General features: G+C 27.6%; 1 protein-coding gene across 3 annotated transcripts in view; it reads right to left on the bottom strand.

The window, feature by feature from the left end:
• LOC132922926 (prolyl endopeptidase FAP-like) overlaps positions 1 to 19606 on the bottom strand; it is a 223056-nt gene that overhangs the window by 141234 nt on the left and 62216 nt on the right. For 2 of the 3 annotated variants that reach the window (XM_060986699.1, XM_060986691.1), the window contains exon 2: positions 2822 to 3326. The exons of the other annotated variant lie outside the window; for it this stretch is intronic. In XM_060986699.1, coding sequence (XP_060842682.1) covers positions 2822 to 2881 — 60 coding nt within the window. In that variant the 5' untranslated portion in view covers positions 2882 to 3326. The remainder of the gene's footprint in view (positions 1 to 2821; positions 3327 to 19606) is intronic. 3 annotated transcript variants of the gene reach the window in all.

Below are 19606 nucleotides of genomic sequence, written 5' to 3'. Positions count from 1 at the left end.
TCGAATTCCTATTTATTTTACAGAACATTCACAATCAATATTAATTAATTAAAACAGAAATTAAGGAATTTGAATAGTAATCATAACAGTATTATGTTTAATTGAGAAACTGCTAATGTTTAATGAATAAATAAAAATAAACAAAATAAATCTATATTTTTATTTGGTATTTAAAAAACGGTATCAAAAATAAAATTGTCAGTATGTTACATGTCATAACAGTGATTGTATTACTATAATTATTATTTTAAAATCTAAATACGTAAACATCATGATGTTCTCCTTGGGAAACTCGCCCAAATACATCATTGGTGTTGCATAAAAATTTGATTAAAGTAATAAAACGTTAAAAATAGATCCGTCAATAAGGAAATCTCGTTAACTGTTGATAACTTATTATACTTTCATTTCTTTCTATAATTTTAATTTTTTTTCGTATCGCCGCGCACAAAAATATAATTTCGATTTGAGAAATTAATTAAATCAGTTTATGGGAAACAAAAAATGAAATAATGAGAGGAAAAAAATTATTGAAATTTTTAATCGTGGCAAAGTTTGCTTCGTTAAATACAAAAAAAAAGGATATCACAAAATGCGTTGGACGACAGTAATAAGACAATGTGTACGTGGTATAGACCTAATACCGGGAATTAATTTGTTAATAAAAAAATTAAATACTAATACATAAAAATGTTACGTATAGTTTAGTTATTTATTTTTTCCCTTCACTCTGTTATTGTTGTATTCCATCACGTCTGTATATATCGTCGTCGGACGGTCGACTAAATACTACACACGAAATAATCGTTAAATGTTTTAATAAATTGCAGTTTCTCTAAACTCAGATAATTGTTCGGCGGCTATGCCAGTTTTAATTAAAAACTTAACTCGTTCAAATATAATTCATTTAATTGGACTCTCGGGTTTTGTTTTAGTATTCATTGAGCACATGAACTCACTTCACTGCAGGTCACATCATAGGAGTTTATCGATCCACCTCAAACTGTATTGTTGTCCGAAGAACAAAAGTAAAAATGTATTCGTAACACGCACACATACAACTATGCCAAAAAATAAAGTAAGTGTGATAAATGAGTATTATTAAATCTTTAATAGTTGTGTATAGAAATACGACATTGTCTGAGGTGGCTAAACATGTGTGTTATTCTTCGTGAAAAGTATTAGCAACTGCTCTTGTAAGTATATTTTGCGGGCCACATAGGCAATTAAAAAAAAAAAAAAAAAAAAATACTCGAACAAGCAGCAGCATATTGCTATTAAAAGCGATATATATTTTTATTACCTAGTAAAATACCGGAATATTAATATATGTTTATATAAATTATATTATGGTATTTTAAATAAATAAACTGTAATTTATTTGAAGAAATGAACTTATGGAATTGTTCATAGTATCAACGATATTTTAAAAATGTCTCACTGGATAAATAAAATAATAGCCATGCAGTCATTGTAATATGTATTTTACGAATCTACGGGTTCCCTGTCTGACTGTCTACTATGCACGAGTATATTTATAAATATACTATAAGGTCATTTGAAATACTGTCATAAATAATTGTTGCGATGTTCTAACAATTTCATCACAGTGCATAAAACATCAGGTGTTTTTCCTTCTTTTCAATACAGAATTAATCATATAACACCTGTTGAACAATGATGTCTCGTCGCCATGGTAACATGCTTATCTGAAATTAATACGCTCTAGTAAAATCCACACCTAAGGGCATTGCGAGCGATAATATCATGATAATACACATCTCAGAAATATAACCATGTCGTTTATCGTCGGCGTTCGTCCCAGATGCATCCTTGGCTAACCACTCAATAATGCGGGTCTCGCGTTTCAAGAAAATTTCCACTCGCTTTGATTTCGCGATAGTCCCCCTTGTCACTAATTTTGTCGTCAGAAACGATGTAAGTCCCGTCAAACGAGACTAAGCTATTTTTGAGTAGACGCGATTAACGTATAGTTACTATATTGAGCTTAACCGAGTACTAGTTCAAATTGTGCTTAGGACCACCGGCCGGAAAAACCCACCCTGGAAAATAATAAAAATACGCGCAATAAATATAATATACGTTTCAGAGAGCGTCGAACGGGAATCGCTGACGATTAGAAAAAAAATCTTCACCGCGACTGCCGCTGCAGGCAAAGTATAGGTATTCGACAAAACACCTGTATTTTCACACGTTGACCGAATCGCGAAATTATCAGAGATAACAATAAATCAAGTATTAATAAAGTGCTGTGGAAAACGTTGACGGGTAAATGTCAGACGGGGTTTTCTTTTCTCGCGCCGTAGGTGCGCAAAAAAAAAAAAAATTATAAGTATAATATTATATTACACTCTGTATAGTAAAAAATAATATATACCTATAATATACTTATATAATATTATGTAGATTATTATGTATAGGTACTTAGACACGCGCACACGATATTATCACGATAAAATGCGCATTCGATACCGTCTCATTTTTTTTTCTCCGCCCCCGCAGCATTAATGGACAGACGCGCCCCCATAATATTATCAATATCTCTTCGTCGCCTATAATACGCGTATCGTGTACTTACGCGCGGCGTATTGTATATTAGCGTTACCCATATATTATTATTATATATACGTATAATATATATATATATATATATATATGTGTGTGCGTCGACCCCGATACTCCATACCCGTATATACATAACGTTATAATAATAATAATAATAATATGTGATATCATTATAATGCGTTAGTATTATTATTATTATGTTGCACACTGCGCTATATGCTACCTATACACTCACCTCGATGCCTTTTTCCTTGCCGGATCCACCACCTCCGTGGGAACTCTGCACGGTGTTCATGGCCGACTACGATCGTTTATCATTCCGCGCTTTAACGACGACCGCGATCTTTTCTAATGTGCCGGCGCCCCGACTACTACGGTACTGATAATATAACTTTTGCACCGGTTATTGCAACCGTCGTCATTGTTGTCGCGTTGTCGTTGTTTCTGTTGCCGCCGTTTATTGTTGTTATTATCGCTGTAGCCGTCGCAATCGATGTCCGCTGCGCACACGGCATTATCGCCGGTGGTGATTTTCGCGAGAAACGCGCTTTTCCCGTGGCCATATTTTATGATATAACAACATGATCGCGTCGATTATTATAAAATATAACAGCGGGTATAACGGTATCTCTGTTTTAGGTTATAATGATCATGTCGTTATTAGCAAATAATAACGCACGTTATGCCCCGGCAACGAACGACGTGAATTATATCGGGTGAAACGCGCTCGTCCTTTTCGCCTAAAAAAAAAAAAAAAAAAAATTTTGAACAAATGAAAACAACGAATCCACCCGTGTACAACGCGTTGGATATATTATAATATATTATATTGATATCACCGTGATCCGTCGGAACGGATTTAGCAGACGGACTCGATGTTGTGATTGGGATATTGTCAGTGTCGTATTTGTTTCAACGTGTTTCAAAAGGTATCAGCATTCAATACACTAACTCTTCGTAGCATTTATGTTTATTTTCCCGACTTCGAGTGCATTTGTTTTCAAACATATCCGTTGAAATTATATTACGATATTATTTATTTCTATCGGTCGATAATAAATAATATTTCAAACCGTAACACATTACTGAGTGTTTTTCATAGTATTATTTCCTAATACAAATGTTATAAACACCATACGATTCAGGAAAATGTAATTAACAACAATATTATATTCAGTTACTAATAATTAAACTACTTAAGACTTACCAGTTTGAAATATTAAATGCGGTATGCTTGTCACTATGCGCTTATGAATAATAATCGATTAATTCTATTGTAGAGCTAGGTAAAATATATATATAACCACAGAGTAAAATATTTATAATATGTACAATATTAAACTTCACATTACTAAATATTAATCCCTATAGTGGCATATTTGTGTGTAAGGATATCAATTTATCAATATTTAATTCTCACTTGGAAAACTCAAGAAAATCGTATCATATTGTGTCTATAAAGATACATCCAATCATTACACGAAATGACTTAACTAGTCGAAATATTTTTTTTCATACAATTACAAAAATTTTTATTCAATGTCAAAAATGTAATAGGCTTAAATTATTAGTGTAAACTTTGTGGGAATTAAGTCATTAGATGAATTTAAGTTATATTATTAAATTTCAACTTTTAATCATTTTTCCTTACATAGGTACGATAATACTTCTACGTTACCAATAACTCATAACTTTTTTCAACACTAATCATAACCATTTTTATAATACAAAAATATAGATTGTAAATGAATAATAAAATATGATAAATCGCAACAAACTACAGGTATCGGTTCCGATGGTTCAAGTTCAATGAAGTGCACAAATAAATATTTTACTTTTTCCTTTTCCTTTTCTAATTTTTTTTTTTTTTTACTTTAATATTGTTAAAAAAAATTATGTAAATGGCTGATAGCCATCCATTTCAATATTAAATTATTGTTTGATAAATATGCGTGAATAAATCAAATATTTTACAGGATAGGTAGGTAATGCATAAATAATGTACGTACAAAATTGAATTATTTTTTTCCTAAAATCAAATTATCATCATATTAATAATTCTCCAAACATATCGTTATAATACTAAACTAAAATATTTTACATTAATCTATACAACTTAGTATTTTCTGTTTAATTGTAATGAAACATGAATTTTTTTACACGGGTGTTCTAAGTTATGTGCAATAACTGATATTATCCTTCAGACTTTGAGTTCATACATTAACGGTGAATATTTACTTAATTTATGAAAAACAAAAAATAATCGACAAGCCGGTAAACGGCTATTAATAATTGTATTTCATGTTTTTTTTTTTAATTTTAAATACTTATACCTATTGTAACGGTATTATTAGTTACTCATCAATAGATTTATTATTTTAGCATATCCTTAATTAAATTATTATAGATTGAAAATTTTTTTTAACATTTGTATTTTGCTAATGCGATTTTCATTGATATGTTTGGTGATTATGAAGACATACATATTACATATACTTGGATATCATCATTCGTAGTACACGATAGGAATACAGTCTGCGTAAGTAATTGCGGTCATTGCAAATAATGTCAGTAAATCAAATCACATGACCCAGTTTTAAAGTTTTAATATTAAAACAAAAATAAAAAATAAACCTGTTAAAACTTAGTTTGTTATTCTCCAAAATACGAAATACGTGTTAAGACTTTATGAATACACGGCGGCGGTGTGTTAGATTTCCATTAAGCATTTGTTTCTTCGGACTACTGAATATTTACATTGTAACCCCCGTAACCATTCAATCTCCTACCTCATTATTATATGCATAATACAAGTTATCTTGGTGGATAAACAACTATTTAATATCTCAAAAAACGAATAGGTTTAATACGAGACAATGAATATTTTAAAAATACAAGCATCACATGGGAAATTTTAGACGTTTGTCACAAAACAAAATAACAAACTACTTTTCTCAAATATATAATCCTATTATTATTCCGTGATTGTTGTAAAAACTTCATAGAGCGAAACTTCTTTGTATTGGACACTTATAAAAACTAAAAATATCAAACGCTTACGAGGTGAGTCCCGTATTTGTAAACAGAGGTTTTACAGCGTAATAAAAAGGTATTATAAACATTTTAACAATATTATGTATATATAAATATAAATGTATAACCGTATGGCAATTTTATTATATAAAACTAACTTTGTGCGGTTTATTTATTATTTTGATAATTTTTTTTTTTTTTTTCATAATACTATAAACACATTGTATAATATAATGAATATGTAATTATATTTATATTTATAATAAATAATAATGACGCATGCGCATATGTAATTTTGAAGTTTATTTGAACATCAAAATAAGTAAATAGTATACCTGACGCAAACATATTATAGACAATAGTATTTATTCTGGGCAAGTATATAAGCTTGCACTGTAGTCTTAGAGAACACAGTTTTAAACGGAAATGCACGTACAACGTACCCGAGATAACTTTTAAGTGGTATGAATATTTATTTTAAAGAATAATAGTCTTAATCCATCGACTATCGTGTTTGAAGCTCTAATATACCGTAACAGTATAACCACCATAATGTTGCTTCGAAATTCGTGAAATGCAAATTCGATGAATACGTCATAGGATTACCAATTCTTTTGCTGTTTTTATATTTTTTTTTCTAATTTTAAATTAATTTGCAGAGAGGAATAAATCGTAAAATGTAAAGAAATACGTTTCTTGATGAGAGCTAGTGGAGAATAAAAAGTACTTTAATCATGAGGGTTGACGATTTATTATAATATAGGTACAGATTATACACAATAGGCTTAAAAAAAAATTATAAAGTACGCGCACAGAACAATAATAATTTGTTTTTATATTTTACATTACTAACTACAGCAGTTTCAAAATTATTCATCCGTGGTTAATTACATACTGCCGCCATCTCAATTCTCAAATGGTTTTCTCAAGACGGACGATTTTATCGTTTTATATAATAAAATAATTACGGAATGACTTATAAAATGTGTATAAAATAAAACATAGCTATAAAGACGGATTTGATTCATAAAAATAAACTTCAGCTAGTTGACGCGAATAAGGCCGAGGAAAAATGATCAAGAATTGTTTTTCTTAAAATAAAACATGATAATGAAAATAAAAAATAGATATTTATTAATACCACCGACTTGTTGTTGAGTAGGGAATAAGAATATTATTATTATTATTATTATTATTATTGAGTTATTTACGTTGTCGGCTCTGGTAGTAAATTTTTTTTCTGGTGACCTATATTCGCAATCTCTCTTTTCCCTCTTTCGCAAGTTTGATATTGGTTTAAATTGTTTTTTCAATCACTAAAAACGCATTTTCAAAAAATAATAATAATAATAATAACAATACATTTATTAGTATTTGGAGCTTCAAATGTTAAACATTTCTGAAAACTTATAAACGATAATAATAAGAACAAAATCTTTAAGTATTGCTCTCCACTCAATCACTATCAGAACAATATCGTACATTTATTACCATGTTTATTGAAATTGTGTTCATACCTCATTTATATAAATTTATAAACACGTGTGTTGGATTTAATAACGCATGAAACGGCGTTATACGTATTATTGCTAAATAGTACTGCACCGTAAAACTGTCACACAAAACGACGGCGGTATTTTTTTACTGCACCTCTGTGTCACCGATATCATACCTTTTCCACCACTGTTTTTGAAACGAGTGACACAATTGCATTATCATATTGTTTAAAACTGTTTTGAATGTAAAAAATTGACACTTATACGACTGATATATTAGAAGGTATATTTTATGTATACAGCACACGAAAAGCTGATATTTTAAACTAAATAATACGATTGTCATCATAATAAATAAAACATCGAACGATAGAAACAATAATTAACCTTTGGCTACACGCATTGGTACAGCAAACTTGTACTTTGTACTACAAACTTTCCATTTATCTTATCCTATTTTGGTTCATATTTGTTTTCAGTTATTTTTATAATTAAACCTTTATGGTACCCTTAATAGTTAGAAATCCATTTCAGCCGTCTTTCGATGTTTGTAGCAGCATAAACAAATCCCGTATTAAATTATTTTTGTGATGGTAAAAGAAATACACCGCACGTGTGTTACTTTTACCTATAAATTATTATAACATAGAGATTACCTACAACATTTTTTTATATCTTATACATTGTTATAATATTAAACTTCAAACAACATTTTGTAACACTTTGTTGTTTTATAAGTAAAAATAAAGGAAATTATGTACTCAACACTACATTGATTTCTGTGTAAGCCATAGGCGTGCGCAGAACTTTGGTACAGGTACGGCACAATTTTTTATGTACTCAGTAGTCATTTTATTTAGTGATTGTTTTGTGGCAATATTACAGTTAAAATAAACAATTTAAAAAAATATATATATATTTTCGAATAAAAAAATTCGCCACACAAAAACACAAAGTTTTAACTTTATAAGGTTAATGTATAGGCCGCACCCGTTTGCACGCCTATGGTAGTATGGTGTAAGCCAAATTGGTATATAAAATACACCAAACAAGTAATTATTAAAAAAAACCATCATGTGTACCTAGTTAAATGTTAAATACATATAATATTTTATTTGAACTATGTACTATAATAATTTATTTGATCGAATAATATTACGTTTTTTAATTTCAATTTTGGAATTGCAAACACGGCAAATAATCCAACTGTTATCTGCGGTCAAATATCATGGGATTTTTATAAGATGAGTCAAACAAAAAATCAATCGAACTACAAAAATCGTGATTGGAATCGAGTATGGACCTAACAATATACGAAATATGTATTATATATTCAATATGTACCTACTACGATGATAAGTGAAGTTACGTCGTCCAGTTGCGATAGTGTAAACGTAGTCATATTAAAAAATATGCTCAATCAACCGGGGGGAGGGTATCAAACCCTTCCATAAAATTTTCTTACATTGCAATAATTTAGAAATTATTTCGAAGTACGGGCTTGTGTTCAATCGTGAACTTAACACATCGAGGTAGTTCAAAAGTGAAAAGAGCAAAACATAATATAGAGACCGAATATTTGTTGTGCTGGTAAGAATATTATTTATCGGCCACGAGTAGAGCAGAATTCACCACCGTCAGAAACTACGACTTACAAAGTCACAAAGAGTAAGTCCGACAACACACATTCAGGTTAACGTTCTGTTCGGCCCACCAAAATCTGATACAATTTATATAAAAGCCGATTTTTACACTATCCGCATACCGCATCAGAGCAATTAATCATTTTTTCCACTCAAGTCCGGTAATCCCCCCCTCCCAATCCGACGCCGGAAAACTAAGAGTTTATGATTGCGCCAGTCGTGGAGTAAATGAGTGTGTGTCGGCTCACCGACGAGCTATTGGCGGTTACCGGTACGCTCTATTACCACAAAAAAGTTTTCCCGTTTTGTCTTGTCCTTGCTATATGAGATATTATGTCGTCGCCGCTTTTCGGACGCTTCTCGTACGCGCGCCGATTACACGCCACTGCCGCACAAATATTTCATTATATTATATTAAAATCTGAGCGTAACGTCCGCTGCTATTATAGTCGTTGATCACGTTTTGCGCGATCGGATGCAGTGCTCGAATAATATAAATATTTTTTTTCTTTTCTCCATCAAGATTAGTTTTTTTCTGCAATACCATATCGGCGTATAAATATACCGCAATAACAGTTAGCTTAGATACATCCCAGCTGATCATACAGCAGCTAATTACGCCTCATTCGCCATTTTTGTAATCAATTACCGATCGCTATAATATTGTTATGTTTTCATCGAAGTTCATTCGCAGTATCTCTGTGTATTTAATAAGACGTATTACAAGAAATTATCTGTTCGTAGTGCACACGTTTTCAGGATATAATTAAATTTCTAAGGAAAAACGTAACTGCTTGTCGTGCAAAATTAAAGTGCCGCCAACGTTTTAGATTCGTATCACCGAACAGCGCCGGTGACGTTTAATATGGTTGCTGATAAAAAATATAAAAACATATGTAATTAATTGCTCAGAAATAATGCATCAGTGAAGTATTCAATTGTTGTTTTCTGCTCAAATTTTGATTACAATTTGTGGTTACCGGTATAAGTTAATCGAATGTGCTAAAACCATACATTTAAATTCGAAAAATAAATGTTTAATAACATAACGACTAGATATTTAAAAATAGTTTCCAAACTCAGAATAATATAAAACAAAAGTTTAATACCTAATAAATATTAACATAAAATCTCTATAAACAAAAAAAATATAATTTACTGAATAATTATTCTTTTTTTAGACAATGTGAAAAGAGTATATTTGTATACGTATTTATTTTTTTTACATTTTTTTACCTAACCAAACGTTTAATTAAAACTGAATAGTTTGTAATAGCTTTTAAATTTTAAAATTAAATTGTTTATTAATTAATATAATCTTATCTTTATATTAAACGCCCGATTTTTATTTACATTTTACCACATTTGTAAAAATTATTTTAATAATATAAAATTGTCGAAACAAATGATACATAAATAAAACCCAACTAGACTGTGAAACCCACAATTGGCTATTATATTCACGTATCACATAATATTATCAATCTCATAAAATTTGAATATACTCTCAAATATGCAATAATACCCATTTGAACTATTTTTTTTATTATACTTTATATACTATACCAATTTGGGTTAAATAGTAACAATTATTATAACTGCCATATAAACCTATAAAACATTCATATTGAAAATTATTTATTTAACTAATTTTATTTTCTACTGTTTTGTAGATATATTAAATCGTAAATACTGAAATAACTAACTACCATCGTTATACCACTTTTCAACGAAATAGTATATATCCTTTTTTTTATGATAGTTACATTTTTATTTCAGCAATATAATTATTATTATTATTATTATTATAATCATTAATTTTAATGTACTTGCATTGTATAGTGATTATAATAAAGCAATAAAAGGAAATACTCACTGTAATTTTACTTTACCGATTGTAATAATTCAAAATGTAAATTAAAATGTTTTTTGAATTAATTATTGGTCCATTTTATTTTCAATTTTAAAATGTATATTACTATCGTTACTTTGATTTTATTTTTTATTATTTTATATTTCATTCGACGATTCGGTGATGCATTTAGTTCATTACTTTTTTAACAAATTAATAAGTAAATTGTAAATTACATCTCAAAAAATAGCCTACAACATACTATGTTAACTATATTAATTATTATTTATTAATTATTTTCGAATTCAAAGCACCAATAAAAACATTTTTTTATTAATTACCCGTGTCTTATAATATATTATTTTATTGCATGTAGGTACGAATTTCTATGAAATTATATACAAATCGACAAAAAAAAAAACTTAAAAAATATATTATAAATTCAATATTACATAATTGTACACTGATTGGACTATCGTAGTGAATACGTCCTGATAACCGTTAAATATAATAATAGTAAGCTATTGTTCTATACTAAAACTTACAAATAATCGATGTATTATTAATATGCATCTTCTTAAATTTCCATTCGAAGAATACATTTTGTCAGTTATTTGAGAACAGTGTTTTTTCAACATTAGGTTGCTTTTCTAAAATGTATAAGTAGCGAGTGTTGTCATAATTATAAAAAATTAACTCTTTATGTAGAAATCATTCAAAATAAGTATTGTAATTAAAATGTATTATGTATAAGTCGTATGGTAGTCGCATTCGTGCAAGTACCTATGTCGTTGTTATCGACCGTCCATTTCTTACTTGAAATTACTTGAACAACACATATTTTAAACAACGGAGCTAACACAGATATATTCTTTGTCATTATGCATTCTAGTGTTAAGTTTTTAAAATATATGATTATTTAAAATAAAATAGCGATACAATCAAATGTGTTTAAAATCTTTATTTTCATTTGTTTTTGTTTCATATGTTTTCATTTATTTCATTTTCATTTCTTTTTGGTAATGCTTGAATATACAAATACCCTACAAAACTTCTTGAATGTGAAATCCTTATAAAATAAGTCATATTATGTTTCTAAACACTGGTTTATAGTTATCATTTTGAATTATACAAATGACAAAGTAGATTTTTTTCGATGATAAACTACATTATTGAATAACAAGTTAAAGGAATTTAAGATGAATAATAATAACAATATGATTTACATATTATACCGTTCACTTGTAAATAATATAATATTGTCGTTCTACGCGCGATTAAAGTGTTAAAAAAAATTATCTTAAAATATGAACATGGATAATCTCGATTGAGTGCCATTCAAAATTATTTAAACTTATTAAAATCTGATAAAACATTTAATGTAAAAAAATATTTGATAGTAGATATATTTTTACCAGTATTTGTTAGAACACTCAAATCAACGTATATTATTGTAAAATGTACCGAGGCTACCATCAATAACTATGGATAATGATTATATAGGTAATAAACTTGTTCAAAAGTTTAAAGTGTCGAGACACCGTTGACCTATAATTCTGGTTGAATATAAATTTTAAATACATATATGTGTAGAAATAATCAGTTGCATGACACTATTTAATTGCAAAAACGTGTCAGACAAATAACACAATATCGATAGATAAAAACCACACACAGAAATTTATCAACCACATATTATCTGCTGCATATATTATTAGTGTTGTAGTTATAACTTGTTTATGTGCGGACATTCTTATGAACAGATCGATTTATTAAGCAGGCTTACCCCTATTTTTCCTAGAGTAATAATTTTTCTCAAATTCTGAATTTTTGGATTTTTAAGTATATTTATAGACAATCTTTCTTAAATATTTAGATTTTTCAATTCTATTTAAAGTCGTTCTGTTAGCAACTTCAGGAAAAAGGGTTATCACGTTGATATTATCACAGCATACTTTTATGGTGTTATAATAAAAAACTCAAGTATTTAAAAACATGGTATTTGTGCTTAACAATTCCGAAAATCAGAATTTGAATAAATTAATTCTTAACAAATATATTGTGGTTAGGATACTTGATGTACCCTGTATTGGGGAATCGAATACAGAACATGTGTATTAAAACATGCACTCATGCCTTGTTAAACGTAATCGAGATCAATAGCTGATGCGACTTCCTCCGAGTTTGACGTTGAAAATTTGAAAAAAAATTCTAGTGCGTTTGCTTTATCGTTGAACTACTGCGGAATAATAATTGTCGGTGTTTAGTAGTAATTTCCTCTCTCTCACCACATTTTTTTCACAACGGTCAATTAATCGTTTGAATTATTTGTTTGCCGTTTTATTTTTAACCTAAACCAACAAACAGCGGATAATAACCTGACGACCACCGTTCGAGGATTTTATAGTGCCGATGCCAAACCTCGATTCCATTCATCTCTGATAACGGGACGACAATAATATTATTGTTTGCGCCCGCGTATCCGGAGCACTCACATGTAATAATGGCGGTGGCGTACAGTGCTGTTAGGCACGCGTAGTTGTACAACAGCCATCCTGCGATTCCCAGAGACCACTTGATAACTGCCATGAGCCGTCGGCGAAGTTTTCGATCAGGCGAAATCCGCACGTAAATCTCGGTTTCCTCCGAACGGATTATATTTTATCGATCGACATTCGATTGTGCTGTCTTCTGCGAAAGTTTATAGCTTTGGAAAGCACACGCAGTCGGGACAGAAGCCAGCTAAAATGCTCAACAATCCGATCAAATGCTATTGTATGCGAATATTAATTGTTATATACTATACAGTACACATATTATATACATTTGTATAATAATACAAATAATAAGTACCCGCTAGAAATATGTGGCTTTTTCAATAAAGAAAATATTTATTCGAACATAAATAATTATATCTCGATAATTAAGTTTAAAATTAATACGGAATGTTTTAGTGTATTATTTAGTAAAAACTATATTAAGGATAAAAGTTAGATAAATTTTAATGTATTAAAGGCATGTTGCTTTGGAAATGTAAGGCTTTGAATAAGAAAAAAATATCAAATATACATTAAATAATAAATATGTTCGTTGCAGGTTAAAAAATGCTCATTAAAAAATCAAAAATACAATTAATTTACACATAATAATATCTTTAGTTGTTATGTATAAAATACAATGCTATACCTTTGAAAAATATTTAATAACAACTTATTTTGAAATATGCAAAAAGTATGTAATACAATATATTATATTACATTATTTTGCATAAAATTAAGTGAATTATTTTATAACATATTTTAACTTCCCGTGTAAGATTCAAGTATACAAGACATTTAATTATATTGTTTATAATACGAGTACATATGCCTCTTAAAAAAGTTCTCATAAAGTTCTAATTTTAAACATAGTTCAGTTATCTTTTGTTTAATACGCTTTCATGAATACCTAATCATTCAAGTATAACAAAAATATTTATGTCCTACAAAGTTTAATGTTTTAAAAAATATTAGTTTATTTAAAACATTGGGCGTATGTTAAAGTAATTTAAAATAACTCTAGAACTTAAAAAGAGATAAAATATAAAAGTAAATTCAAATCGCGAATTAAAATAATTATTTTTTTTATTTTGTTTATTATTAAATTGAGGATAAAAAAAAAACAATATGTTTTACAAAATGTTATGCTTATATTAAATTATATACATATACATTTCGTATAAAATTAAATACGTACATTTTGCCTACGTTTAATTAAAATATAAACAGTAAATCACAATTTGTTAGACGGTTACTGTAATTAAACTAAATTCTATCAATACTATGTAAAAACAATAAATAATTATAAGAGATAATTTAGATGAATTTTTAACATTTTTGAAGGGTCATCAATCATTCATATTTAAACCAATTAGATTTTAAAATAAATTAAAAATAAATTATTAGTCGAAAATATTTTTTTTTTCTAAAAAACAAATAATTCATTGAAGTCCGAAACACATATTCACTTTTTTCTTAGCAAACTTAATTAACAAGAAACTAAAATGAACGATCATTTGGAAGTCACTCGATGTCTGAAATCCGAAAATTGCTTTACGAAGCTTGAGGATTCTATGAAAGTTACCAAAGTGATTATAAGGGTACAGATTTGGGTTAACAATCCACTCTCTAATTCTACTGTAAAACTTACTTAGTCAAATAAAACAAGATTAGCAATAAACATGATTTGTAAAAACAGATAATAATGTTTGTAACAAAATACATTGAATAAATATAATAATAAACAAACTTATTGAACCTTTAAATATCGATTAGGATATACCCTCTGTAATGTTAATTCTGAATAATAATATACCTAGTAAATATTCCGAACATTGCACACATTCAGAAAATAAAATATGCGTCCTTAACATATATATGTGAGAATATATCAAAAATACATTTAGTCTACATGAAAATAATCAAATTCTATCGGAAACAGCATAATTCGTTTAGTTTTACACTAATACAACGTTTTAACTAATATTATTCGAATTTTCTGCATCTATTCTTGAATCCGATAAAAAAAATTTTGTTTCTAATTAATGGTGTGATTGTGGATGGCAAGAGAAAATCATATTGCTAGTATTTAATTAAGCTATTTAATGTTAATTTTTGTTGTTGCATCAAGAGTTTGATAATAGTTTACTCAAGATTCATTATGCATTTATAGAGTTGTCGTTTAATCATGAACTAGAAAAATATTTTAGATAATATAAAGAATCTAATATTTTTTTTTATTTCTATAATTATTTGTACTATGTTTTTCTTAAATTCAATATAATAATAATTAGAAAAATACTTTTGTATTTTTTATGAGCTATAATGTTTTTTTACAATAAAATGTCGCAGTTAAAATATTATTTTTTTATTTTTATTAAATTAACTCGTGTATTTCCTTTTATAGACAAATTTTTAAACCACAATAATAAAAACTTATTTATTTTTCCAGACTATATTGTTCTTTGCATTACTGGATTTTATACGGTTGTTGGTTCAATAAAGTTATTATTTGTTCGATTGCACCAATTGACAATTGCACCAGTCCAACGATACTACGGATAAAACGATATAAAAGATATTTTTATATATAAAATAAATTACCACTATGGTTATATACACTCTTTTCTCTAGTCTTTATTTTGCAAAGGACTAATATGAAAAGCCAGACAATGCTCAAATGTCATCAATAATGAGCTAGAAACATATTCGCGCCATTATTATTAATTTCGTTTCATTTCGTTGTCATCGTCGTCGCCGTTGTCCAATAATTTAAATCAGATTACGATCATCCTATACCTCTATGTCATTTCTCAAAACGTACCGCCCTAAGTATCACATTACCACCCACACGTATTGCATACGAAGGACGAACCGAAAACTACATGGAAAAAAACACGATTTACACACGTCCCATGGGAAGTTAACTGAGTTCTGAGCAATGGGCGTTGTTGACGTGTTGAACTATACTATCAGTAAAATATATTATAATAAAATAATATCTCTGAAAGCATTAGAAAATCGATACGGACCTCAACACAATAAGGACTAGCAAAATAGAAAATGAATTAGATTTTTTTCAAAAGTGACTATGCAATTTACATAATTAACATCAATTTATCAGCCTATATTTATTAAAAAAAAATCTAATTTTTTTTTTTGAATGTATTGTATTTATATATATGATTTATGTAAAATAAAATTAAGGTTGAATCAATATAAGCTTTTTATAAGTATTAAATTGTTTATAATACTTTACTACAGAAATGTGAATAAAACTTAAAATGTGCAGAACGTATTAGTAACCTAATCTGAGGTATTTTATTATACATTTAAAAACTAAATGTATATTATCATATATTTTATAGATAACTAGGTATGTAATTAAGATATACGTTACTTAAATTATTTAAAATTTCACATAAAAATTAACATTTTGCTTATACTCGTATAATTTAATTATAGTAGTAGGTATTATGTTAGGACCTAATTATAAATACCAACTTTCATAAAATAATATTTTAACGAGTTAAACAAATTACTAAAAAAAATCCTTATTCCTTATTTATTATCTATATACAATATTATAAAATATTATTTAACAAGTACCACTTAACGTTTTTATAATCTGCTTGAAAATAAATTCTAGATAGTTCACAAATTTTACATCGTTATTTTGTGAAAAATATATTACATCATTTTCATTTCAGTTTAACAGTGTAATGGTTTTAAAAATGCAATATAATACCAAACAAGTATAATAATATAATACAAATTTTACGACAACAAATTGAATAAATCATTTTTTTTTTTTTTTTTTTTTAGATCTCTGAGAAAATAATGAAATGACAAAGGATGACGGTCCAAGTAGATAATATCGACTACACTTGTACATAGTGAATAAACAGCTGGCATATTATTATTATTATTGAAGTTGTTTAAGGCTTCAAAAGTCAATTGGCATTGTGTGGTGAGAAGAGGTTAAGAAAATAAAGAAAAAGCTATTCACTGAAGGACCCGTACGTGATTTGAAATAAAAAATAATGCAACAAAAATATATTTTCAAATAATAATCCGAAAAACCCGTTGACGTTTAAAATTTATGTCTAGTTGAACAAACTACGAGGAACGTACTATAACAATAATACCCAGACCGTCTACTTTTCAGACATACATTGTGTGCAAGTTTTTTTCATTCATTTTCGGCAGCTCATTTCTCTGTTGTCTGATATATCCCCATAGCACACATATAGGCGATTTTAAATATAATTTATGTTTATGACTTCCCAGGATCTTGGCCACCGTTCAATTTAGATACATGAATGATTTTTTTATTGCACAATATTCGATAGGAGCAAATAAGAGAAACAGAGGAATGGTAGTGGTATCGGTGGTTATCGTCGAAAAAGACGTTAAAGATAAAAACATTAATTTATAAGTTTGAAATAGTGTGAGGGATTGGATGGGTAAGGAAGGACTGTAGGAAGCTTAAGGACATAATATAACTCGAAGAATACTGTGAGCAGCGACTTCTAGTAAAAAAAAAAAAAAAATGAACAATGTGGCCCGGGCAACAATATACAGTAGAATATTATTGCGAGGAGCAAAGTTTTTGTAAAAGTTTTTTACTAAATTGAACCAGATATTATCACGAAAATATTTTTTTTTATTTTTTAAAAAAAAAAAGCATTCTCCTTATCTTAGGGCCATCGATACTAAAAATCTAAATGTTTTTCATTTTTAGACAAAATTATTTTAACATATAACTAGGTAATAAAATATTTTTGTTAATTTTTCATACAAATGTAATATAATTGTGTTACAAATTTAAAACGACTAATCTAACTGAAAAAATATACACAATTTTACGATAAAGATTTTGTTTGCTATTCGATTAATAAGTAGTTTATAAGAATATAAACTAATATTGAATAAAATAAACAAAACTATTAAAAGTTGTTTGAAAAATGAATATTATATTGCTATTTCTTGAATTGTAGCAATAAAAAGTCCGTTTTATGCATAAACAAGTGAATAAAATTATAATATTATGTAAGTATTATTAATCCATATTAGACGATTAATAGTAAACTAAATAATAGAGTATAGTAAAACTAATAATTATATAATGATAATAGTATCAAAAGTGAGTATATTTAGTTTTAATACAATTTAAAAAATATAATATTATAATATTATATATGAAAATCAATAATTCAAAAACAAATATCCATCTATTTAATTGTTAGTAATGTTTTTTCTATATTATATACCCAAATAAAGATCTTTTTGTAAATCATTCAAACAAACCAATTATACTATTTGCACAATACAACAATTAAAAACAATTTAAATCTGAAATATTTTTAAATCAACTAATAAGTAATAATACATTCATACACTTTAAGTATCTAAATAATTTATCAGTTCCACGGAATTAAAAACTAATTTACACATTTAATAATTATTTTGGATGTTCAACAATTTACAAATTTAGACACATGCTTTTTATTATTTATGAATAATAATAAATTATGAAGTATATTCTTTTTTCAAATTTAGCATGAAAATAAAATGCTAAAAAAATCATTTAATTATTTGACACTATAACGCAGGGACAGTTTTCAAAAGTAAAGACGAGTACAGATGTCAGATCATAAATTATAAATACATCTCAACTGTGTAGTCATAATTTACAATGAATATGAGAATAATAATAAGAAAAGGAATATAATATGTGCTGCTGTAAGACATAAAAGATATATGACATTTATTGAAAAGGAAAACGAAATATAAAGGTACAATGATAGCCATTATTTTTTATCTTAAGAAAACAAAATAAATAAGGCAAACGATTTTAACGTATTTCAGTGACTATAATAAAAATAAGGTTAAAGTATTAAATTTCAAAATGTATTTTAAAATTCAAGATCAAAATTTTCTGAAGTTAGGTTAAGCATTGCGACGATCATGGAATATGTGATTTTTCAATACCTTACACAATTCTCGGAAACTCAACAGTCACGTATTATAGGATTGTTTAATTTTTAACAAAATATTTATAATTTATGTTATTTAATCAACATCGTTATTCTCCGTGATAAATCATATAACTTTAGTATTGATCACATTATTATTTTTTGTTAAAATGCCAACGACAATAATATTATAGTCCAAGAACATACTGTTCATAACTACGAGTATTTAACGTAACTAAGAAAGTATGAAGTAATTGTGGTATAATTAAATTAATATGGATAATAATACAGGATACATACATTCATAATCTACAATGCTAGTAATTAAATATGTAAAATCAATAAAAAATCTGTATGTTCCCTTTTTGCATTATTTTAAAACAATATATATGTATATACTATACCTATCCATATAAAATCATAACCATTCGTTAGAACTATCTATTCAACATGAAAATGTCCAATATAATTTAAAATTAAA

Source organism: Rhopalosiphum padi, chromosome 1, assembly GCF_020882245.1.
Source record: "Rhopalosiphum padi isolate XX-2018 chromosome 1, ASM2088224v1, whole genome shotgun sequence".
In the NCBI taxonomy this organism is placed as follows: Eukaryota; Metazoa; Arthropoda; class Insecta; order Hemiptera; family Aphididae; genus Rhopalosiphum; species Rhopalosiphum padi.
The sequence above is the reverse complement of the archived record's forward strand: the minus strand, read 5'-3'. Positions and strand labels throughout refer to the sequence as shown.